Genomic DNA, 25321 nt, shown 5'->3' with positions numbered 1-25321 from the left:
CCGAGTTCTAAAATCCCAGTGTTATCTTTGATGAAGATTTCTGGTTTATTTTTATTGACTTATGTTCATTATGATTTTCCCCCCTCAGAATTCAACCTGTTCCCTAGTTCTCTAGCTGCTTCTTCCTCCTTTGCTTACCTTATTACTGTTTTACTTTAGGGAAGTGTCAAGGCTATGTAGGCCACTCTCCCTAGCATCCCAGCTTCCAATTATCCACCCTTGCATAATGCAACCACAGAATCTAAACCCATTGCTTCACTACTATTACTGTTTATGCATAAGTCCTTTAAAAGTTTGACAGTAAGTTTCTATCATCTTGTTTGCCACCTTCCCTGTAAAATTCCATTCCCTAAGAGTGAGTTTCCCAAACTACCACACCTACTCATTCATTTATCCCTGTGGTCATATGTCCATTCACCTCTCCATCGATCCGTTTATTAACTACAATATGGAGGATAGCGCAAGAGAGAGACAGGGAATTTGCTTTTGCATAAAGTTAAGGACAAAGAACAAATCATGATGTTGTAACAGAATTGCTACATTTAGACACGGCTAGAACATAAAGAACAATGGAGAAATTGTAAAAGATGAGACTGGAGTGGAAAGCCAGGGCCACGTTATAGAGATAGAATTAAGAGTTTGGACTTCATTCTGAGGATACCATAGGTCCATTGATGTGTTTTCACTAGGGGAATGGCATGATTAGTTCTGATTTTTTTTTTTTTTTTGAAAAGCTCTGGCTGTCAATATAGTTTGCATTGGGATAGATATTAAGATCTTGTGAAGTAATTTCATACTTATCATCTCACATAATCATAACTTCATCAATCTCTCTCCTGTATTTATTCCCATTTTCTTTGGTACATTAAGTCTTGGAGAATTTAACCTTGATTTTGTATTCTATAAAACAAGCTCATTCACTTACCTTTTGTTTTATATCTTCTGTTTGTCTCAAACAAAATTTCTTAAATGTATTTCTTCCTTTGAATATAAAGAATAAAATTAGCCGAGGATTTTGTACTACCTAACTCAAATTCTTTCTCTGTAATTCACTATTATTAGTGCTTTCAACATAAACCTTTACACCAAAGTAGAGAAAAAGGGAAGTAAGAAATGAAAGTGGGTATAAAATGAATAAATGACCATCACATGAGAAAAGTAAATTGAGAGCTGATCTTACAGGAAGGAAGCTGCTTAGATAGTAAAAAATGAAGTTACCAATGGAAAAAAAAAACCCTGTTCCAAAATATTTCTTCTAGATTATTTTTTCTACAAGATTGTGCTACTATTTCTGAAGATCTTTTTATATTTGTTTTCCCTGCAACAGTAATTTTGAAAAATAACAAAAATTTTAATATGGTCAAAATTTCATGGAGTCAAGATCCCATCATTTTTTTTTACTTCAATCCCACTTCTTTTTATGTGGCCTCAGTCTAAATATACATATTTTTTTAAAAATCTGCCAGATGCAGTGGCTCATGCCTGTAATCTCAGCCCTTTGGGAGGCTAAGGTGGGGGAATCACCTGAGGTTAGAAGTTTGAGACCAGCTTGGCCAACATGGTAAAACCCCAGTCTACTAAAAATGCAAAAATTAGCCTGGTGTGGTGGTGCATGCCTGGAGTCCCAGCTGCTCAGGGAGGCTAAGGAAGAAGAATAGCTTGAAGCCGGGAGGCAGAGATTGCAGTGAGCTGAGATTGCACCACCACACTCCCGCCAGGGCAACAGAACGAGACTCCATCTCAAAAAAAGAAAAAAAAAAAGTTAAAGGATTAAAGGTTGCTTTGATTATAAAAGTGGCAATGCTTATATTGTACAATACACATAATCTTCATAAAAGGGAAAAAAATTTTTAATTCTTCAATTTTTTCATTAAAAATAATCATTGTGAATGTTTTGGGCTTGTTCCCTGTCAATATTTATATGTGCATGTGTATAAATTCACACTCATTTATCACCACCCCCACACACAAACTCAGTGCTATAATAAACATACAGCTTTTATAAATTGAGGAAAATAACAATATGTGTGTACAGAGTTGTGAAAATCAAATAAAATAACATCCTAAAGTATCTGTCCCAGAGTTTGGCTCATACTAAGTGCCCCAAATATTAGCTATTATTTCAGTTATTCAAGCGTATAACCTACTTGTTCACACATCTGGTGGTCATAGTCTCTGGTTAAAATATGATTTTTAACACCTGCAGTCATGGGGTCACTGAAGACATGGTCTTTTGTCAGAGAATCCTGGGTTGGAGAGTCTAACAGTTCTGCCATTTACTACTTGTGGGAGCTTGCATGTGATTTCCTCATTCAAAGCTTGTGGGTAATGTTTACCTTTCAGATTTTTTTTTGTTTTGGGGATTAGAGATCATGTGTGCAAGGTATCAGAGTAAGTACCAAATCAATAATACCAACTGTTTCCAGTGTTGTGCTATGATAGCTGCAACGAGCATGTTCATGTATGGTGCATTTTCCTTCTATTAATTATTTCCTTGGGAATGATTCCCAGAAATTGGATTATTGAGTAAAAAGATTTGAAAATAGCTATGTTTTTTGTATTTACTGTTATTCTCTTTTCCAATAAGTTTCAACCAATATAAAATGTAATAAGCAAAGCACCTCATATATTTAAAGAATGTTCCTATACCTGTTTCATTCAAGTCCAGATCCTAGGCTCAGCAGTTAAGAAGGGGAAAATCTGGGATGGATTTTATTGCAGGAATTTCAAACCACTGGGAATTGAACAGATGGTGCTAACTCATTTTACATTTGAGAGATCACCAGTCAGCCATACTCAGTAACAGCTTTCAGAAACATCTGGATTTAAACTTACAGCCTAAACATGACAGGTTAAGTAGCATAGAGTTATAAAATAACTTCATGACTAGATTCTCAAAAATCCAAATTCCCTGAGATTTTTACAATTTTTAATGATCAGGAAAGTTTCAAACAATGTCAGCATTAAGAATCACATAAACTATATAGTACATCAATTTGATATTGTGGAATTCAAAGTTTGGATGGTCTATGAAGCTTTTAAAAACACTATTCTGAAGGTACAAAAATACAATTTTACTCAGGGAGCACAAAAATATATGTAGTCTTCCAGTTATAGTTATTACATCTTACTAAATGTATGTGAAACTGAAATAGTTAACTTTCTAAGAACAGAGAGAGAGGAAATTTTTAAAAATTGCCTACAAACCAACACTTATGACATTTTATCCATGTCATAAGTCTGACTGGAATGCAAGCTTCTGGAAGGCAGACCTCAGATCTAAAACACTGTTTTTCAATGTTTGGTATAGTGATAGGCACCGCATGTATGTCTGAGTAAATGGTGACTGCTCCAGTCACTACTATTGATTTAATATACAGGGGGTCTTCAAAAAGTTCACAGAAAGTGCATATTATGAAAAAAACTATGCATAGATTTAAAAATTTTTGCACAAAAATACATCTGCACTAACTTGTAACATGTCTGAACAGGATCTAGCTTGAGTCACTAAGAAGAATAAGATATCTTTTTGAAAAGAGCCCTTATTAAAACAACATGAATTCTGCTAAAATTGAAGCAAGAACAAACATCAAATTTTTGGTGAAGCTTGTGGAAGAATGGTGAAATCATTAATGCTTTTCAAAAATTTTATGGGAACAATGCCCCAAAGTAATCAGCAGTTTACAAATGGACAGGTTATTTTAAGGGACAAGAAAATGTTGAAGATGAAGCCTGTAGTAGCAGATTATCCACATGCATAACACTTTTTCTTTGTTTATGCCTAATTGAAGGGGATCAATGGCTAACAGCAGGAACAACAGCAAACAGCACTACAGTAATTTCAATGTGTTCAGTTTACACAATTCGGACTGCAATATTAAAATTGAGCAAATTTTCCACTCAACTTCATGGGTACAAAACTATTGCACCCAGATCAACTGTAGACAAGAGCAGAGTTTTCAACGGGAATTTTAATTTAAACAAGTGTGATTGAGATCCTAAAGAATTTCTCTGAAGAACTGTAACAGGAGATGGAACATGGCTTCACCAATATGATCTTGAAGATAAAGCACAATCAAAGCAATGGCTACCAAGAGGTGGAAGTGGTCCAGTCAAAGCAAGAGTGGACCAGTCAAGAGCAAACATCACAGCAATAGGTTTTTGGGATCTTCAAGGCATTTTATTTGTTGACTTTCTGTAGGATCAAAGAATCATAACATCTGCTTATTATGAGAGTGTTTTGAGAAAGTTTGCCAATGCTTAGCATAAAAACACACAGGAAAACTTTAGCAGAGTCTTTCTTCACCACTACAATGCTCCTGCTAATTCATCTCATGAAACAAGGACAATTTTGCAAGAGTTTCCATGGAAAAACATTAGGCAGCCATGCTAACACAGTCCTGATTTGGCTCTTTCTGACTTCTCTTTAAAAATCTGCTCACGCCTGTAATCCCAGCACTGTGGGAGGCCGAGGTGGGTGGATCACGAGGTCAAGAGATCGAGACCATCCTGGTCAACATGGTGAAACCCCGTCTCTACTAAAAATACAAAAAATTAGCTGGGCATGGTGGTGCGTGCCTGTAATCGCAGCTACTCAGGAGGCTGAGGCAGGAGAATTGCCTGAACCCAGGAGGCGGAGGTTGTAGTGAGCCAAGATCGCGCCATTGCACTCTAGCCTGGGCAACAAGAGTGAAACTCCGTCTCAAAAAAAAAAAATCTGTAAAAGGTACTGTATTAGTCCATTCTCACACTGCTATGAAGAAATACCCCAAACTGGGTAATTTATAAAGAAAGGAGGTTTAATGAATTCTCAGTTCTTCACGTCTGGGGGCAGGCCTCATGAAACTTGCAATCATGGCAGAAGGCACCTCTTCACAGGGCTGCAGGAAAGAGAATGAGTGCTGAGTGAAGGGGGAAGCCCCTTATAAAACCATCAGATCTCACGAGAACTCACTCACTATCATGAGAACAGCATGGGAAAACTGCCCCCATAAGTGAATCGTCCCCCACAAGGTCCCTCCCACAACACATGAGGATTATAGTAACTATAATTCAAGATGAGATTTGGGTGGGGGCACAACCAAACCATATTAGGAAATTATTTCCCTTCAGTTCATAATGTAAAGAAGACTACAGTGATATGATTGAATTTCTGGACCTTCAGTTCTTTAGGGATAGACTAAAATGGCTGGTATCATGGCTTACATGAGTGTCTTAAACCTGATAGAGCTTATGTTAAGAAATAAAGTTTACATTTTCATTTTTATCTTTCAGTTATTTTCTTCTATAAATTTTTTGAAATTCATCATATTACCCTCCAAATTTAGTGGTTTGTAACAACCATTTGATTATGTCCATTGGGCTCTCAAACTCTATGAGTCAGGATTTCAGAAAAAAAACAGTAGAGATGGGTTGTTTCTACAACATGATGTTCTGGGCCTTTTCCAAATTCAGAGAAAATGTAATGGGTGGGGGCCAGAAAGCTTTGAAGACTCATTTACTCACATATCTAGAGCCTGAGTTGAGATGACTCAAATACAGAGATATGCTAACCACAGCACCTATACATGCCTTCTTCATGTGGCTTGACTTCTTCACAACACCATGGCCTTGGTGCAGATAAACTTCTAACACAGTAGCTCAGGGCATCAGTATTGTAGTGCACAAGATGGGAATTCAGTTCCTGTTGTGGCCCAGCCAGATAAAAGAGGAGGGGAAGTCTTCATGAGAGGGCTGCATATAAGACAGGAAGTGCTATTATAATCATTTACCATCTAGTCCTGTTCTTTACCTATTACTTGTACTTTTTCTATTTTGTTAATTTTTTTTTAAATTGTATTTCTTTACATAGCTTTATTACTCAAACACTCTTGGGTAGGTGCATTTTGTTTTAACTTTTAAAAACTATATATAATTTGTGAAACTGTATCTTCCTTAGAGATTCCAAAACACCTCCACTGAATGAATGGGTTGGAATGATGTGTCTTTCTGATGAAAAATCACCACTTTGGCATTGATTTCTCAAATGCCCAGTAATCAAAGGAGGAACAAATACACGTTAATCTCATTTTTCACAAGAAGTTATTTTGTATCTGGCCAGAAAAGGAATTTTCAAAATATTTGGTGAATTATTAGAAACATTAAAAAAAACTTTAAAATTGGCTTATAGAGTTTATTTGAATTCTTTAGTTGTTTATATCTTTTTGGCCATGATCTTTAAAATGAGATCCAATGGAAGACATTTCAAAATAGTAGGATACTATATAGAGATAATTTATGTTCAGGGCAATTCATTTCCCTAATGACCTTTTCCTTGCAAATTGCCCAAGTTTGATTTGTGAACTCAAAGTATGTAAGCTTTAGTCTCATATGAAATATAATAGTCATAAAATAAAAATTTCTTTTTCCTGTTTGACAGGAAGACTTCTTAGTTTCTATATATATTCAATTCTCAGTTACAGGCTTTCTTTGTTGAAGGCCGATTATGAGATTCCTACTTCAATTGCCAGCTTTAATCATTTATTTGAACCAAGGTCTCTTTGGTACATTAGTTTATCTTGACTGTCAATAAGAGATACCGACAGTTTCACTTTCACAAGTATTTATTAATTTCTTTTCTTTTGTCTAAGCATAGACCTGAGATCAATGACTTTTGTTATATTCTTATCATACTGATGAACTTTTTAAAAAAATCAAAACTCATATGGCATAAGGTCTTTTAAATGATGACTCTTCCCCAAAATACTTCAAATAGTACCTCAACTAATAAATATTGAAAATGTTAAATGATTCTCCTCTATTGACTATATTTTATTCTTACTTGGTTTTTAGCTGAAAGAAAGATACAAAGTATAACCTAATACTCGAATGGAGTGTTCCTGAACAAAAACACAGATAAGCTAGTTTAAAATATTATCTTTATCTTTATACTCATATCAGGGTAACTCCAACTAAGGCAATTTGTCTCAGTAGTTCAATTTAAAAAGAAAAGTTAAAATAGCAATGAATTATTTGCCTCTGACATATTTGTGAAAGTTTTGTAAGGATTGTTCTGAGACGAGAATGATGCCTAGGAAGCATTTTCCCTAAGAACATCAGGCTTCTTACAGCAGTTTATATACATGTATGGTAAATTATTCTCATTGCCAAAGAAGATTATTTCGCATGGATAGATTCTCTGAAAACTTACAAGACAGCATCATTCATCTGAATCTCTTCCCTTAGAATTTGTTGTAATTTGTAAAGGAAAAGTGAAAGGGGCAAGAAGAGTAAAGAGCTTCAGATTTAACCACTCAGAGAATGGGTTCAAATTCTGCAATCTCCCTCAAAGTAAATGTGTAAACTCAAAAATCATTTGACTTCAGTGGCCCTCAGTTTTCTTATCTGTAAAGTGGGTTCGATAATACCTGCTCTGTATTAAAACATTTGTTTGAGTGATGACACTGGCTACTAAGGTAGACATATTAATACCTTATTTTTTTAAATAATCAATTTTTTTCTTTTGGTTTTTGGAGAGAGTTTCACTCTTCACCCAGACTGGAGTGCAGGGTTGCAATCCTGGCTCACTGTAGCTGCAACCTCTGGGGCTCAAGTGATCCTCCTACCTCTAGAGTCGCTGGGACTACAGGCATGTGCCATCACACTAGGCTAATTTTATTTTATTTTGATAAAGACAAAGTTTCACCATGTTGCTCAGGCTGGTCTTGAACTTTTGGGCTCAAACAATCCACCAACCTCAGCCTCCCGAAGTGCTGGATTATAGATGTGAGCTACCGTGTCTGGCAGAAAAGTCATTTTCATACTTTCTTATGTGACAGGACATCCAGTATCTATTGCCCTCTTTGCAGATAAATTATTTTGCACATAAAGCAATAGCAATTTCACTGGTAGAAAATGTGATTATGTTATATCAGTGAGATAAGCATGTGTCTCATATAATGCAAGTTGTACAACTAAACATGAGAGGTCACTTCCCAGCTTCCTTTAATATGTATTTGCTATATTGTCAGCTATCTCCTGAGAGGAGATAACAAATATTACACACAATAGATGGAAGATGACAAACATGGAGACAATAAAGCAAGAAATGCTTAAAGTTGAGAAAGTTGTACTCCATAACCTAATAGTTTCCCACATGTTGGGGAAAGGTCTCTGCTATTCAGCATGAGCACAAGAATCCTTCAGACCACTTCACTGACCAAATAGTGGCCCCCAAAGAGCTTGAGGAATACAGAGTGTGTTGATTCATAAACACTTCCTAATAGTATCTACTGGGCACCTACAATACCCACACACCACACACAGCATTCAATAGACAGTACAGGTCAAGCAAGTGAATATGCACAGAGTTGTTTGTTGTACTGTTCTAATAGGTTTTGCTTTACCTCACCATGCAAAGGTGGGTGAAAAGAAGGACTGAAATCTATTTTGTCCCCATCCTGCTTTGTCCTGTTTGGGTCTCTATGGAGAAGAATAGACAGCGGGAATTTAGGGTAGCTTAGAGTCTCCCTGACTCATGCAATTTATACTCAGCAAGGGAAGCAGCTACACTTAAAGCCCAAATTTTGAGTGTCCAGGACAGAAAGAGAGGAAGAACTATCACAATTATCTACAAGTAGCAATGTTCTTGGCTTGGGCCCAGAATACCAGGAATATTTTTATTAATAGGGACAATGATAAATAAAATAGGAAGTGAGATAAGAGGTCATTGCCTAAGGAAACAAAGATTTTCTTCTCATTTTTACAACTCTCCAAGTGACCCACAAAAGGAAGTGCAGGCAAATAATATTTTAAGTTCCAGAATGCGCTTTCACTTTTCTAAGCAGGATTGCTTACACATAAATCCAAGAGGGAGGTCATTACATTCAATGGAAGATATTTAGAAAAGGCGACTTCACCCCATGTAAAGCAATTGTAAGCCTTTCTTTGTGTTTTAGAAGTTTTTAGATAAGTAGTCAGACTCAATTAAGCTCTATAACTTCAAGAGATGGTGCTTCTAAGGAGACACTCAGTAGGGACTGCGACGTGGGATTCTGTGGTCTGTGAACGGGCCTGTGGGAGGGCTGAGAGAGTCAGCTATTGTGCTTCAATCATCAACAGAGCCTACCTGCTACTGTCAACTTATCCACGGAGCTTTAGAGTTGGGATGGGGGCAAATGACTGTGTGAAACAGAACTTCAGAAAGGGGCAACACATTTAGTATGAAAGAATTAAGGGTTTAGACACAAAGATGACTACAGAAAAAATTTTTAGAAATAGGCTTAAGGTTTGAGGATTGACAAGAGACATGGCAAACGTTGCTGCAGCTAATCTCATATTTTGTTAAGAGCATAGGTCATAGAGCCAGACTGCCTGGGATTGAGTGCTGGTCCATAAATTTAGCTACTGAGTAACCCTGGGAAAGTTACTTCTACTCTCTGTGCCTGCCTCAGTTTCCTCATTTGCCATGTGGGACAATTATAGCACTATCTATCTCATATTGGCTTTTGAGCTATTCAATGAATTCACATATGTAAAATTTTTCCAGTGGTCCCAATAGTTTTGAAAAAGTGCTCACTTTTTCACTGTATATATATATAAAACCCTGTACCCAGAACTTCCCCTTGTAATAAGTGATAATTATGTAACACCTAGTACGGGATAGAACTTACGCAAAGTGATTTATGTGAATTATGCTTACACTTAATACCTCTATGGTATAGATACTATTATCACCTCAATTTTACCCATAATGAAATTGCAGCACAGAGCAGTGAAGAAACTTGCCCCAGGTCACACAGCAAGTCAGTGGTGCTGTCAGCATTCAAATCCAGGCAGTATGACTCTAGGCATGACACACTTCAACACTGGGCTGTACTATCACTAAACTTGCCATAGGAAATAATGGACACAACCAATGTTCTTGCTTTTAAGTCTGTTTCAGTAGATTTAGGCTTCTCAACAACAGGGGCGCTAGTGAATTTACTGCATCTTCCTAGTACCTTGCAGACCACCTTGGCTGAAGTGCATATTTGATTAGGTAACTGGCTAACTGGTTTCCTGCCCTTTGTTAATTGCAGGTGCTAAGCTCTGTGACTCCTGCCTGTATCCTAAAAGTACATGACAGAACTCATGCCATCCCTCATGGAGCAGTCCCTACTGACACTGCTATAGTCCCCTGTCCCCTCACTGTGTCACCCCTCCCCCATGTCCCAATAAAGAGACAGTCACTGGTCTCTCTGTTCTTTCGCCTGCCCTGTTGTCCATCCTCTTTGCAACACTCCCACTCCATGACCAGCATGAGGAGGATCACATGAGACTTTACTAAGAACAATAATGGAGGAGAAAGAAGAAATAAAAAGGAGAGACAGGCTGGGAGGTCCCTTTGAATCTGTTTGTCTTGCCTGGTCTGAGGGCTGCCTTGCCACCTCTGCTTTCCTGGTTTTAATCTCAGGAGTCTCTAACATGCAGAATGAGCAAATTGGAGATTGAAAAGAGCAAACCATTTAGAAGCTAGAAAAAATATTACAACTTCCATTTTGAAAATTATAAGAAAGTTAATAATAAATTCATATAAGGCCTAACATTGGAGCCTTCACGCCATCAGTATACCAAGTGGCCGTGCATCATTCATCTGCTGAAAAAAGAAAAGGAAAAGCACCAGAGAGCTAAGAAAATTAATGGAGCTGCCTCACTTGATTGTCCTTTTTCAGCACATTATGATATAGCACAGCTTAGGTGTATTTGGGAAAATAGACTCATGAAGCATTTTATATAGTTTAAACTAAATTTAAGACACATGGTCATGTGTCTTAAAAACCAAATATACTGGCACACATGTACAGGAAAATAGCAGTTCTGAGATTTCTATTCTTGGTAAGTGCCATGTATTGAAAGTATAAAAAACAAAGTTAGCTATGTATACCTAACAAACCATCAGAGAAATTGTGAAAATATCAAAATCCTCCTTAAAATTCACTATTTTCTTTCACTATTCTTGACAATGAATTCTGCTTGAAGTGAATAGCATCCTTTACAATATTAGGCGATCATCAAATACTCCATTCTTAAAGTAAAAATAGATGAATATACATTATCATATAATTGCATAATTAAGGGATTAAACAAATTATACAATTTGCCACTAATTAACCAAGTAGTCTATTATCTTATCCAATTTGTGTTGTGTTACATAAGGGTAGGCCTCAGTATTTTTAAGGGTCTAAAACAACTTGTATTTGTTTTTGAAATTTACATATTGATACCCTTAAACTGCTTTCTGTAAGGCAGATTTGGATGCTCTTACATCAGCTTACCAACAGATTCAAACTATTCAATGTAATGTTTCTTCGTGCCCACCAGGAGATAGGTTTGGACAGCTTTACCAAACTAACATTTTATTATTTGAAAGTTTTCTTGCAGATATTTGAAACTATGTTCTTTTGGACATGTAGGGCCCCCTGAGAAACACTCTTGGAGGGCCAAGGCAAGCGGATTTAGAAGGAAGCCTCACTCCACTTCTCTAGCCTCTCCATTTGTTTCTAGATATTAAACTTCTGCTGAATAATTTATTTAAAATAAGGTTAAATTGCCACGAATTATGTAAAATTCATCATTTAATTGATTCAAAAATATTGTCTTTATTATTGACATTTTAAGTTATTACATATTTAATTTATTGGAAAAAACTCAGTCATTTTCCAACAAGCATTAGAACAACTATCACTTTATGCCTTTGTTCTTATTATTTAAAAACTGAGTAGAATTAGAAAATTATAAAAAGACTGGTAATACTGGTAATAAGCTTACAATTCTCACCCCTTATATTTGTGAAATTAAACTAAGGTGGATGTCAAGACCTGCTGGATGAGGCAAACCTTGAGCTACAATAAAAACCTATTGAACTTTAACCTATAAGCTCTATATCAAGAGTGAAGACAAGAATACTGTTAAAATGGTTTATGAAATCCTGGGGCTATCTTTCATCCTTAAGCATTTAGAGAAGAACTATAACTTGGGATTTTTAAAATATTTATTAGTTCTCTGGGAATGGAAAATCTCCAATAATCTTGGAGGGTCGAGCATTGTAATTTCACTCATTTAGCCTTCAGAAACAAAGTGGAGACTACCCATAAAGCATACTCCTTCCTCATGAGTAAAGCTACACATGTCACTAAACTTTACAATATGTCCTCCTTCAAAATTATCATCAGCCATGTCATTGAAATTTATAGTAAATTTACCTATCTGATGCCAGTGAGTTTGGTTCCTTGTATGTACATATTACTCATGATTCAAGATACTCACATTTCATTTGCATTTTATTCATATTTCAGCTACTGATTTACTTCAGACACATCTCAATGTGTGTGCTAATTTGCATGCTCTTTCAAGAGTTCAACACAAACATAGGAAACACATTCCTAGGCAGACCTCCAATAAGTGACCTGCATAGTCATGTAGTATAACATAAACAGGCAACAGTTATCTTACTCTATATTTTTGTCAGTACTTACTGACAGAAGAAAAGCTCTTATAGGCCTGAATGCATGCTGGATGACATTATTAGCTACTTTCTCTGTTCAAAATTACGTTTTCATTTGTTTGAAGGAAGAAATTCAGATTAATTGAGCAGACAACTAAGACCAAATGAGCCTAAAACTCCCTCACTTCTAATGTTTAGAATTAAAGAAAAGTGTTCAGGTACAGACCCTGATTTCCTATTTTCCTATTTGGAAATCGCCTCCAAATGTAAAGAGAAGATAATCCATGGAGGGTGTTATTCCTTAGAAACCTCTTTGATAAGAGAGGAGGCACATCTTTTGTACACATTGTAAGACGATTTAAACACTGAGATGCCCCCCTCCTTCAAACCATGGGGCCAAAACCAAAGGGGGTTTGGAATTTCCCAACTCCACTGCCAAAGATAAGCTTGTATTGGGACAAAAGTTGAGGATGACTCACAATGTAATTAGAGTTGTGCATCTAAGCAAATGACACGATATAGCTTGTGGTATTTAAGAAAAAAAAGGGAAAGAAAAGAAGACAAGGCCCAGGAAAAGCTGCTAATGTTTCCACACAGAGACAAGGCTGTGGCAGAATGAAAACAAAATCTCCTTAATTAGCAAATTATAGCAGAGAGGCTAATAAAACTGTGTTTTGTAGCTGAGCTACCCACTTGTTGCTCCTCCCCTCTCATCATCTGCACAAGTGAGAACACTTCTAATGTTTATACTTAAATGACGGGGGTGGGGGGTTGGGGGGATGGGAGGGAAGGTTTCTAATAAGAGGCTGAGCTGAAGTCCCATTTCTAAGAAAACAGAATGCCTCTAGTGTTTTGTCAGGATTCTTGCTAATGCCACAAGTAACAGGATGAAACAGGCACGTAGCACACAAGACCCTGTAGCCCAGACTTGTTTATCTAGAGGATGCTGGTCTGTATTGCTATTCAGGTGCTTTTTCCCTCTGATATGTATCTGCTTTGGGAATATTTCCCTATTCATGTGATGATGGGCAGAAGAAAGAAAAGACATGAAATTCGCTTGCCTGTGTGCCTCTAAAATGTCACCTCACAGCCCGTCCAGACACTAGCCAAGAAATGGCTTAGTCAGGTTCTCTGCCAACTGGCGTGAACCTGAAGATTACCAGACCTCCCGGAGGGCAACCTTTTTCCCACACAAAAAACCTTACAATTTACCTTGCAGTGGTCCCAATATGAATACGAATTCCTCTTGCAATGTAGAGCAGAGGTCAGCTAATTTTTCCTGCAAAGGGCTGGATATTAAATATTTTAGGCTCTGTTGCAACTCCTCAACTCTGCTTTTGTAGGAGGAAAGCAGCCATAGACAACACATAAACGAATGAGTGTGGCTCTGTTCCAATCAAACTTTATTTACAAATGTACAGACAATATATGAAGGAAGAAATATGGTTATTTTTCAATAAAGGTTTATTTACAAACAGAGGTGGCAGAAAGGATTTGGCACAATGCCATTGCTGGCTGACCCTTGATAGAGAGGATGAAAACTTGGAATATTAATAAAATTTCTGCCATTATATAGTTAAAAAGTTAATGTGTAAAATGTAGCTGTATCTCTTTTTCATACATCAATTTGATTATAGTCTAAATCTGCCCATTGCCTTCAATTATTTGTCTATTTATTAAAAAATAATAAATAGAGTCAACTATGTTCTAAGCATTGTGCCAGAAAAACCACCTGCTACCAGAAATAATAATAATAATAAATAAAAACTGGTGAACAAGACAGGTGCAGCATCTATCTCATAGAGTATAGTGTCTATGAAAATACAGAGTCACTAATTCCACAAATATTTATTGAGGTCTTATCAGGTGTCATGCAGTCTTCTAGGTATAAGGTATACTTCATCAACAAGATAGACAAGGATGCTGCTCTAATGGAGTTTGCATTCTTTTTTTTTGTTTTTTTTTTTGTTTTTGAGATCAAGTCTTGCTCTGTTGCCCAGGCTGGAGTGCAGTGGCACAATCTCGGCTCACTGCAACCTCTGCCTCCTGGGTTCAAGCAAATCTGCCTCAGCCTCTCGAGTAGCTGAAACTACAGGCATATAACACCAAGCCTGGGTAATTTTTTGTATTTTTAGTAAAGATGGGGTTTCACCATGTTAGCCAGGATGGTCTCGATCTCCTAACCTCATGATCCGCCCACCTCGGCCTGCCAAAGTGCTGGAATTACAGGCATGAGCCACCATGACCAGCCTGAAGTTTGCATTCTTAGTCAGTAGGGACAGAAAAAACAAATCTGACAAGTAATAAGTAACACAACATTACGCAGTAGTAAATACCATGAAGAAATAAAACAGCATAAAACGGTGGAAAGTCTCTTAGTAAAGTGAGGAAGGTGATAGGGAATGGTGCTCAGAGAAGATTTTCTGAGAAGACTGCTGAGTGAAGACCTGAATGAAGAGAAGTAGCCAACCATGAGAAGATGGGGGGAGAATTTTCTGAGCTGAGTAAACAGCTTGTAAAGTCCCTGAGGCAGGAATGAGCCTGTCCGTTGGAGAAATAACAAGAAGGCCAATGTCACTTGAGTGCCTGGAATGTCGTTTGAAGGTAGTAAATGATGGGGCCAGTCAGTGAGGGCTGTGGGGCAGATCATGTAAGACCTCCTGATAAAAAATTCAGATTTTATTCCTATATAATGAGAAGTTGTAGAAGGATTTTAAGGGAGATAATGACATTCTTATTCACGTAAATTACATTAAGCCAGTACTTATACATGAGAGGAGTGCTATTAAAAGAAAGCGGGATGTGAAATGGTACAATCAGGGGTAAGGAAGGACTGTAATTGCCCGCAGAAGCCCATAGAAAAGGACCTACTTTCCATAGCCCTAAAACTTTAGATCTCTCAAAAGGGACGGTTTCGGTAGAAGTTTGCCAAAAGGCTGTTATAGCACTAACTGCCCAGCTTCTGGGGCTGAAAAGGGTTTTTTGGATTTTTTGATTCTAAAATGTAACAAGAAAATGATAATACCTAACTATTTGTTGAAAAGTTAATACAGATTCTGAAGGGCTCTTACTTGGCTTGAAAATCAGGGGTCTGCTCTTCAAATGACATTGATGGGGACATTTCTACAATTCGATTTAAAAGATAATTATTTCTATTAATCTTTCTTAGCAACTGCTACTTTTTCCGATCACCAGGCATACATTGTACATGTATCTTATCTTCAAATTTAGTGACAAATTATTAAAATCATATTTATTAAATATCTACCCTTTTTTTTGAGATGGAGTCTCACTCTGACGTTCAGGCTGGAGTGCAGTGGTGTGATCTCGGCTTACTGCAAACTCCGCCTCCTGGTTTCAAGGCATTCTCTTGCCTCAGCCTCCCTAGTAGCTGGGATTACAAGCACGTAATACCAGGCCCTGCTAAGTTTTTGTATTTTTAGTAGAGACAGGTTTCACTATGTTGGCCAGGCTGGTCTCAAACTCCTGACCTCAGGTGATCTGCCCACCTCGGCCTCCCAAAGCACTAGGATTACAGGTGTGACCCACCATGCCCAGTCAGTGTCTACCCATTTCACACATTTAAGAAGTTCCCACAAATGTGAAATAAATGTGAAAATAAAACATAAGAGCATTTTCTCTGACTTGACGTTGCACAGCCACCAAAACAATGCTACAAGGTGAGAATTAATTCTCATGTGCACATATTGTACATAAATGTATGACATAGATGTATGCAGTAAATGGCTCTCCACTGTACAGAACAAGAAATACTAAGTTCTTGTGCTTGTAGAAGTACAAAACATTATCGTACAAAGGAATATCTAGCTGACCCTCAAGTAGCCTAGTGCTAACATTTAAGCAAACTTTAGCATCTTAAAGTAGTTACAAGGACCCTTAATTTGTACTATTTTATAGTTACCACTACACACTGGAGCCCTGGTTTAAAAAAAAAATTGTTATGATGATGATAACAGAAATTAATCGAAACACTTAATGAACATGCTCAGAGTTATAAAGAAGGATAAGAGACATTTACTACCCTTGAGGGACTCACAGTCTAGGTGAGAAAAGAAGCCTAGGAACAGATAATTAAAACAACAACAACAACAACTTAGAAGTACCGTGTTAACATGATACAGTCAATGCACTGTGATGACATTTGAGAACTCAGCCTGGGAAGGTAAGTGGAATATGGGTAGATTTTCTGGGGAAACAGGCAACAGAGCTGACCCTTAAAGAATAATTAAGAAGATGAACTAGAGAGACTAAAGAAGTTTTGAGATTCTAGATCACTGGTCAAATATAATTTGAATAATTAATAATCACCTACTCTGGACCCAATATTGTTTTAATTAGCATTAGAACAAAAATAACCGTAGGGTATAGTGTTTGCCTATGGGACAACTTATAATCTATTTAGAAGGTAAGGTGTATACCTCAAACAAAATGCTGATGGTAGACAGTAAAATGCAGATTGTAATAGATAGACAATGCATTCATTTGTTCATTTAACAAAATGTATTGCATATCTGTTATAAATATGTTATATACTATTACAGGCACTGAAGATATGACACTGGACAAACACACAACATCACTGGCCTCATGGAGGTCACATTCTAATAGATATTAATAGAGGTTAATATATATGTAATATATGGGTTTAAAAACATCATCATCATCAATGTGTTTTAGGTAATAGCATCCCAAATCTTAAGTCTGAAGCAAAGAATACAATATACACAAAGAGGACATCCTTAATCAAAAAATGTTGTCAATAGAAAAATAGCTAAATAGTCCAGTAAAATCTTTATTGTTTCTTAAAATATTCTGGATGGCAATTTATAACTATATTTTCCATTAATAATCATCAGTTTTAGCTAGTGTAAATTATTTATAGCAAACAGACTCTTGTTTTCTGTTACAAGGCATTATTGACTGAGTTTAGGTAAACTTTTAACAAAAAAAGACATCATTTGGCAAAAGCAAAACAGATCTTCTAAGGATTCCCCAAAGCCTGGAACATTACAAATATTTCAATCTAAATATTTTAAATGTACATCTTTGTGAACTTTTGAGATGTGGGAGACAGAAAATAATAGTTCACAAAGCACAAGATATGGGCTAGATGTTTCACTGTTGTAGAAAAGTAGGAAGAGATCATAAGAAGACACGGAGGCCAGTTATATTTATTGTTACTTACCTAAGATCTGGTCACTCTCAGGTATTTACTATGACCTGCGAATAATTCTGAAAAGAGCTAGATTATAGAAGAGAGTCAAACCCAGAAACACACTCAGGTGTTTCACACAATAAAACTATGATGTTGGGCATATTATTCATACCACTCTTCCTGGTCTGAGAAATCAGGATAATGCTAACAACCTACCTCATTTTAATTGACAAGTCTAATTGACAATATCCTATTATAAACTACTACTGTAGGAAAATTGATCTCTTTGAATTGAATCCATCACATCAAGAAAGCAGTGCCATAACAGTTTCAGTTAAATCATTTGCCCCTTTTCATGCCTTGCTTCTCATCCTGTGCCAGTTGTAAGACCAGAAAAATTGAGGAAGAAGGTTTCCCTTCATGGAAGGGAATGGATTAACATAATTATCATATAGCTCATTTAGCATTGATAACACATCTATTCTGCATCAAAACCTTTCCTGATAGCAATGCCTTGAGCTGCATAATAATCACTACGCTTTAATTAATTATTTTGCCAAATAAATGGGTGAACTAATTTCACTTACATGCTCTGATAGCCTCAGTTTCTGCAGGGTATTGCTTCTTCCTATGGCAACTACTTAGAATCAAAATAGAAGTAATACAAATTACAGTACTGAGCATTCCAAATGGTTACAGTAGAAAGATTACCATTTCAATTATCAGAATAAATATATCACATGAAGTTTAGAACTTGGAGTTAAGAAAACCCCTAGTTAAAGGAAACTTAAGAAAGCCTTTAGCAAGTTCTTTGCTGAATGCGTTTATTTGGTTTCTTGATCCTCCAACCAATCACATTGACAATGACAAAAGATATGCAAATTTTAACTGACAATAGTCAAGCCAAACTGCTCTGGCTCGCACCGATAGGAATGTATTCAGCATATATTCAGCTTGATTTTTACACTTGAAAGGGTCAGTGTAACCAAAGAACATTTTAATAGTTATTCTTGGCTATAATCTGAAAGCTATCCCATAATCATTGTCCAAGAACAATGCAAACAAGAATCAAATTTATTTTGCAAAATAAATTAACATATGAAACACGTGCATGATTTAAGCCCAGCAGAATTATGTGTTTACCCTGTCAGTGCTGAATAATTGCATAGCAACAAGAAATATGCATTACTATGTTTGAAACACTATTTTGATTATACGTTTTAAGCAAACAAAACATTACATTTTTGGTAGAATAGATCATTCAGGACAACTTGGGAATAAATTTTCCTCCTCATTCCCTCAAAGAATCCAGACTAATTTATAATGATTGAATTCTCACTGAAAACCATATGGATGACGTACTGAAGGATAATAACAAGCTATTCAACCAAAATCACTTGTTTACAATGGAAAAACATTTTACCAAAGAAAAAAACAAATATCCTATTATAAACTACTACTGTAGGTAGCGCCTAAAAATTTAAGCTACAATTATAAAAAGCAGAAAACCGAGAGTTCTGTTTGCTTTTTATTCTTCTGCCTACCTACTGATTGCCTATCACAGTCTTATAGTCTGTAACAGAAAGATTACAATATCGGGTTTGGAAACTGTAGAACTAAGTTCCAGTTAATGTGACAAATAAAATAACGGTGATCTTAGTTCAGTCCCTAGTGGACAAAAGTAGAATAACTATTACTTGGCATGATTCAGCAGGCAGTGACCTAAGTGAGTGTGACCACACAAGAACAAAATAGAGCATCTGTCCTTTCCCTATCTTTTATCTTCTAAAAGGGATTCCCCGTTAACAGACTAACTTAAAGAAGCCTGATTGCATACCTATCTATATGTAACAAGTGAATCTATTAACAAGGCTCCCAGGGGAGAAGCTTTTCACAAATTGGGACATTGTCTCCCTTCTAGTAGCATAGTCAGTTGAATATATTTATTCTTGGTTGCTTATTATTAAACAGACAGCAAAGAGAGAATGAACTGCAAAAGTGTGTTCATAATTTAATAGGGACATCTTCAGCAAAAACTTTTAAATGGTTTGTAGATAAATAACAGAATAAACCATTCAACTGATTTCTATAAATTGAGATTACATTCATACCCAACATTAACATTCATCAAATAACATGGATACTTAAACTCCCCACGTACTGTCTCTGCAACTACAATTCCCTGAAAAGGGAGGTATTTCAGGACTACAGCAGAGCCTAAATGTTGCGTTCAGCCCACATCTGGCAGGTGCATGTCCTCCTCCACAGCCAGTATGCCTTCATCGTGGGCGAGGAACCCCTTCCTGACACTTAACACGAAAAAGTATCTTTCAAAATTTTTTTCTCAAGGACAGAAGAAAAAAAATATTTAACAGAAGTCAGTCCTCTACTACTCTACCACTTGCTGAAATTAACAGTTCCCTTTACTTAAATATACAATTTCTCCAACCAAATATCATATCTTATATTTACTCTCACTTCGTGTTAATTTTTCTAAACGTTAAAAATAATAAATACTTTGTGTGATGATTTGCCATTGCAGCTGCACAAAATTTCCTGGTGCAAAATCAATTTGATCCTATTAATTACTATTGTCATTATTATTATTATTTTTTCACCAACTTGCTTAAGAGGTACGCTTTCTTCCTTAAGGTAGGGTTTTGACAGAGACACTCCTTAAGCTGAACTTTAAAAAAGAGAAACCAGAAATGTCACAAAATTTACTGCGGCTAGACACAAAAACGGGTGCCCCCACACATTCTTAGGTTTGCGCAAGCCCCCAAACCTTGGCTTACCCGGGAAAGCCAAACCCAGAGAGTCGTCTTGCATTTGCAAACACTGCCCCCCTGGAGCAAAAGGTAAACACACAGATGCACTCCTAAGGAACTTTAAGTTAGCTGCAGCGCGAGAACGGAAAAAGCTCCGTGCTATTAGAAACTGAAAGCAATCACTTACTTTTTGCAGCCACTGAGTATAATTTTCCATCACATGTTCCAGATGTTGAAGTTTCTGGGAAGAGAAATCCGGTTCCACGTGTGGAGTATCTCTCTGCAGAGCATTTGTGCTGTACTGGTCTGTCGTACTCTCACGACAGTTCCCATCGTGTTCTGGAAGAATGAAAGTGTAGGCACATTGCCCATGCTGAATCCGGTAATATTTTCTCCCACTGTTTTCTGGACTTCGGCGCTGGTTGCTGCACCCTATGTGAGTCAGAATGGCAGCGAGGAAAGCAAAGGAAAGGAAAACTGTCATTGTACTGCCAGCACTCTCCTTCCGTGCCTCTCGCAAAACTTGCTCCTTTCTTCTGACCTCTAAACTAGTTCTTTATTTCAGGTAAAACTGCTTGTTTGTTTGACTCTTTCCCCCTCAAAGACAGCGTCTGAAGAAGAATCATAGAAAACGAGTCATTTCTTAGCTTTGTTCTAAAATGTTAAAATTTTTTATTTCACTGTAATGATAGTTTCCTTCGTTAAAACTTGAGATATTTATTGCATAGTAGCTGAGATTTATTGTTTCCTCTCTGTGTGACCGTTCAGCGTGGAGCCTGCCTGAGTCAGCTGCGTGTACATATTCTAGACCCTTTCCTCTACCCTATCTGCTGCAGATCTGCTATTTTCTCCCAGACCTCAGTGAGTTTTATTAAGGTTGCACATCCAAGCCAAGCTGGAAGCAGGCAGCCTTTCACAAGATGACTTGACAGGAATGCATGAGTGTGCCCCTATGCTAAGGATTGCTGATGGCTTAGGGCGGCTGGATCGTCTTACAAATTGGCTAGATGCGCATGACCTCGATCATGTATGGCCCTCCCGCCCCCTTCCGCAGACAATTGCCTTGAGCCTTTAGCAGATTCATGGCAAATCAATAAATAGAGCAGTCCACCTTAATACACTTTTGGTGTGCATGCTGACCTACTAAATTATAGCAAACTAGCACAGTATGTTTTTAAAGTTAATATTTAGTTGAAGGACCCTAAGAATAAAACTGGCATAATGTCCAGTGAAATTATTTTTGATAGAGGATGATAAACCCATATTGTTATTAAATCTTTTAAAAAACATGCATTCTTGACTCTGAGGAAAAATGTGTTAAAAAAGAAACAATTTTTAGAGATGGTATTCTTTCATTGTATTAGACATTTAGGAGTTGAAGAAAATAATCAGAGGATCAAATTAGCAAGAAAACTAGCATAATTTGTGGCTCAAAGCAATATAGTATGTGCATATTAAAGAGGATTATCTAAGTACCTTTTGGAATGGGGGTCTTAAATAAAACTGGTGTCCTGATCAGAATGCAGAACGCAACCCTTCTTGTTCTATGTATATAAATTGAGCAACTTCCCTACAAAAACAATGTGGTTACAATTTAAAACAGTGGGCTGAGAATTATTAATTCCTGTGGTATATCCTAATCGTATATTTTACAAGAATCTCTTTAGTGGCTACGGCTGTCTTTAACACTGCTATGGAAGTTCCACATAAAACCTCCTGTGGCTGTACAGACACACCATTGAGGACAAGCATATACCAGGTGTGCTAACAGCCAGCAATGGGCCATACAGGAGACATCTCTGTGGTTTTGTGAAGGAAGAAGAAAAATTATCAGAGGATGATTTCCCACATGCAGAGTATAAACGTTTGAACGAAGGGATTGGTAAATATAAACAGGTGACAATTTTAGAATTTAGGAAACGGCTTTGAGATCTTTACTAGATGCAGAAAACATGAATTATGAGTTGGGATTTTCATCAGGTACTGGGAAGGCTTTTAGGCAACTGCAGTCATGGAGTAAAAACAGAAGCCACAGCTGTCATCTCCCATGTCCTAGAAGAACAGAGAAGTGGATGAAGGTACATAATGGTTAGAGAGGGGGATTTAGGGAGAAGTTAGAAGAGAGGTCAAAACAAATTCCAGAACGAATGCGATTTACTTGGGGAAAGAAACTTTGCTGAGATTCATCAGTCTTTTCCATACCAAATAACACATTTTTGATTGGACAGATATGGAAGCAAGTTATGCCAAACACAGCAATAAAATCTTTGAACCACTTTTGCAGCCTCTTGAACTTTTGTGTCTCCTCATTGAGTCATGTGTCACTGCTGTGCAACAATAATACTGGCATGTATTAAGACCTTTTCTTCAGGTGAAGCACTTCTTACGCACTATCTCATTTAATCATTCCAACAAACCTAAGAACATGGATATTACGTTTAACCTCATTTTTTCAGTGGGAAAACAGAGTCACAGGAAGGCTAGTGGAATGTAATTCACAGAGCTGGCAAGTGATGGCGCCAGCATGTGAACTCAGGCAAACTGACTCAGCCTGTTTCAAACCATCAGGCCAGCCTGCTTTTGGAAATAGCAGGCTTTTTCATTCCTTTACAAGGAATGAAAGCAATTTCAAAAGCCCTCCAGCTGCATTGACTTATAGTCTTGAAGCAGGATAAGTGACAGTACCTAGAAGAAAAAGGACTGTAAAAACCAGAGTATCTGTCCAAAGTGATTCAGGCCTTTTCCAGGAGACACACGCGCACACACACACTCTCTCACACACACAGTGACTGGTAATCTATGCACGGCCATAAAAATGACGTGCACTGGCAAAATGCAGGTTGTCTAAGAACACTTTCCAATAGCGCTTGATTTGAAAATTATCCATGGGAAAAAAAAGAGTCCAAAACTGACACCTAGGCGTGTTTTGTGAACTAAATACAGCAGAAAATTGGCAGAAGACTAATGGGTGAGTAGTAAGGTTTCTATTAAAGTGCTCCTGTGTTTTTAAACAGTCGAGACAGTTAAAAATCTATTCCTCCACGTGTTTGTCTGTGTGTGTCTCTGTGTCCTTATCCATGTGAATTTTCCCAATCAGAATAAATGAAAAGCAGGAATGCACAATTTCCCGAGAGAAAAGTAGACAACTAAGAAAGGGAAGCCTGAAATGCAAATAGAAAAGGCGGGGTTGGGGGGACAAAGAGATGGAGAAAAATGTAACGACTGATTTTGTTCCTTTCCAGAAAAACAAAATTTAACCTCAAACCATAACATTTGAAGTACTAGTGTCATTCTCAATAAAATGTCTGAAGATGAATTTGAAGCAATTAGAAGACACTGGGACGTACAGAATTGACTCCTGTGTTTTTGGAACTCTGGATTAGGAGGTAGTAGATACATTTAAGGATCCCGACACACTGAAGATAATATGTTTTTGGGACCACGAATCTAAGCAACAGCAACACTGTTGGTTGTTGCTGATTACTCGGAAGTGGGGCACAATTCAGGGTGCATTAAAATTTAGGGAGGAGGGCCAGGTGCAGCGGCTCACACCTGTAATCCCAGCACTTCGTGAGGCCGAAGTGGGAGGATCGTTAGAGCCTAGGATTTTGAGTACAGCCTGGGCAACATAAGGTGACCCTCCCTGTCTCTATCCAAAATAAAATAATAAAATAATATAAAAATTAGTCAGGTGTGGTGGCACACCCAGGATCTGTTGTCCCAGCTACTCAGGGAGCTGAGGTGGGAGAATTGCTTGAGCCCAGGAGGTTGAGGCTGCAGTGAGCCATGATTGCCATTGCACTCCAGCCTGGGTGACAGAGTGGGACCCTATCTAAAATAATAGTAATGATAATAATAATAATTAAGGAATAATAAGAACAAGCCAATTTAAAAAATCATCTACCACACCCCCATAAAGGGTAAAACATTTCTAAAGAATTAAACAATTTTATCTGATTGAATTCTGAGGTAGCTTGAACCCAAAAACTTTGTATTTTATTAGAGCTCTGGAATAAAGAAGGGTAGGCTTTAAGATTCTGATCTCACATCTGCAAAGAGTCCTACTAAATGTCTCAGTTATTCTGAAATTTCCAATGAGACTGAGAGCCATTTATACCAGAACTTAGTGAGCCTAAATCTATCTATGGACTAGTCTTTGATGACTCTCTGGTAAAGCTTTCTTAATTTCTCCAGGTCCAATAAGTGGCTCTCTGTGTTAAACTTCAATAACCTTCTCTTCATGTCTCCAAAACTACACTGCTCACGTTGCTTGCTAATTGTTGCTTTATCTGTTTCTTCCTTTTGCTGTGAGCTGCGAAAGTGATCTCCTCTTTGTCATCATTGATTCCTGAGCATTCACCATGCACTTTGTTTAAAGGAATGAAAGAATAAGCAAATAAATGAATGAGCTGATTAATGACTCAATTGGTGCAACTTCCTGATTCTCTATCTGGTTACTATATGACTGGCCACATTCACTGCATTTGTTGGGTGAGTTTGCCTAGAATCTCTAGGCATAAAGAACTGGGAATAAAGACAGACTTTTCCTAAAGAATGAGTTAGACACAAGACAAAGTATAATAATTATTCAAAGCATTATTTAACCCTCAACAAATGATTTTCTCATCTAATGTTTACAGAACCCCATAATTATGTAATAACATATATTACTATTCCCATTTTGCTGATGAGAAATGTGGAGCCATAGAGATTAATTGCCCAGGATCTATGATCTCTCAGGAGGCAGAACAGAAATTTGATCCTCAATCCATCTAACTCTGAGGCTCACATTCATTTCCCACTGAGCTTTATTGTTTATAACAATATGTCAGTATCAAGAAACAGGGAGAAAATATTTCTTAGAATTTAGGGCACAGGAACAACATGGTGACTTTGCCCTTCAGAGGTCCCTTC

At 37.2% G+C, this 25321-nt stretch overlaps 1 protein-coding gene across 3 annotated transcripts in view; it reads right to left on the bottom strand.

Annotated features, from left to right (window-relative positions):
* Positions 1-21250, bottom strand: part of ANGPT1 (angiopoietin 1) — a 258112-nt gene extending 236862 nt beyond the window's left edge. For 2 of the 3 annotated variants that reach the window (XM_002759302.6, XM_008983362.5), the window contains exon 1: positions 20595-21250. In XM_002759302.6, the coding sequence (XP_002759348.1) occupies positions 20595-20891 (297 nt within the window). In that variant the 5' untranslated portion in view covers positions 20892-21250. Of the gene's footprint in view, positions 1-20434; positions 20508-20594 lie in introns of those variants that run through there. The other variant, XM_054246328.2, reaches the window with a different exon arrangement.
* Positions 21251-25321: the final 4071 nt, after the last annotated feature.

Source organism: Callithrix jacchus, chromosome 16, assembly GCF_049354715.1.
Source record: "Callithrix jacchus isolate 240 chromosome 16, calJac240_pri, whole genome shotgun sequence".
NCBI classification, from domain to species: domain Eukaryota; kingdom Metazoa; phylum Chordata; class Mammalia; order Primates; family Cebidae; genus Callithrix; species Callithrix jacchus.
This window is presented reverse-complemented; position numbering and strand designations above follow the sequence as displayed.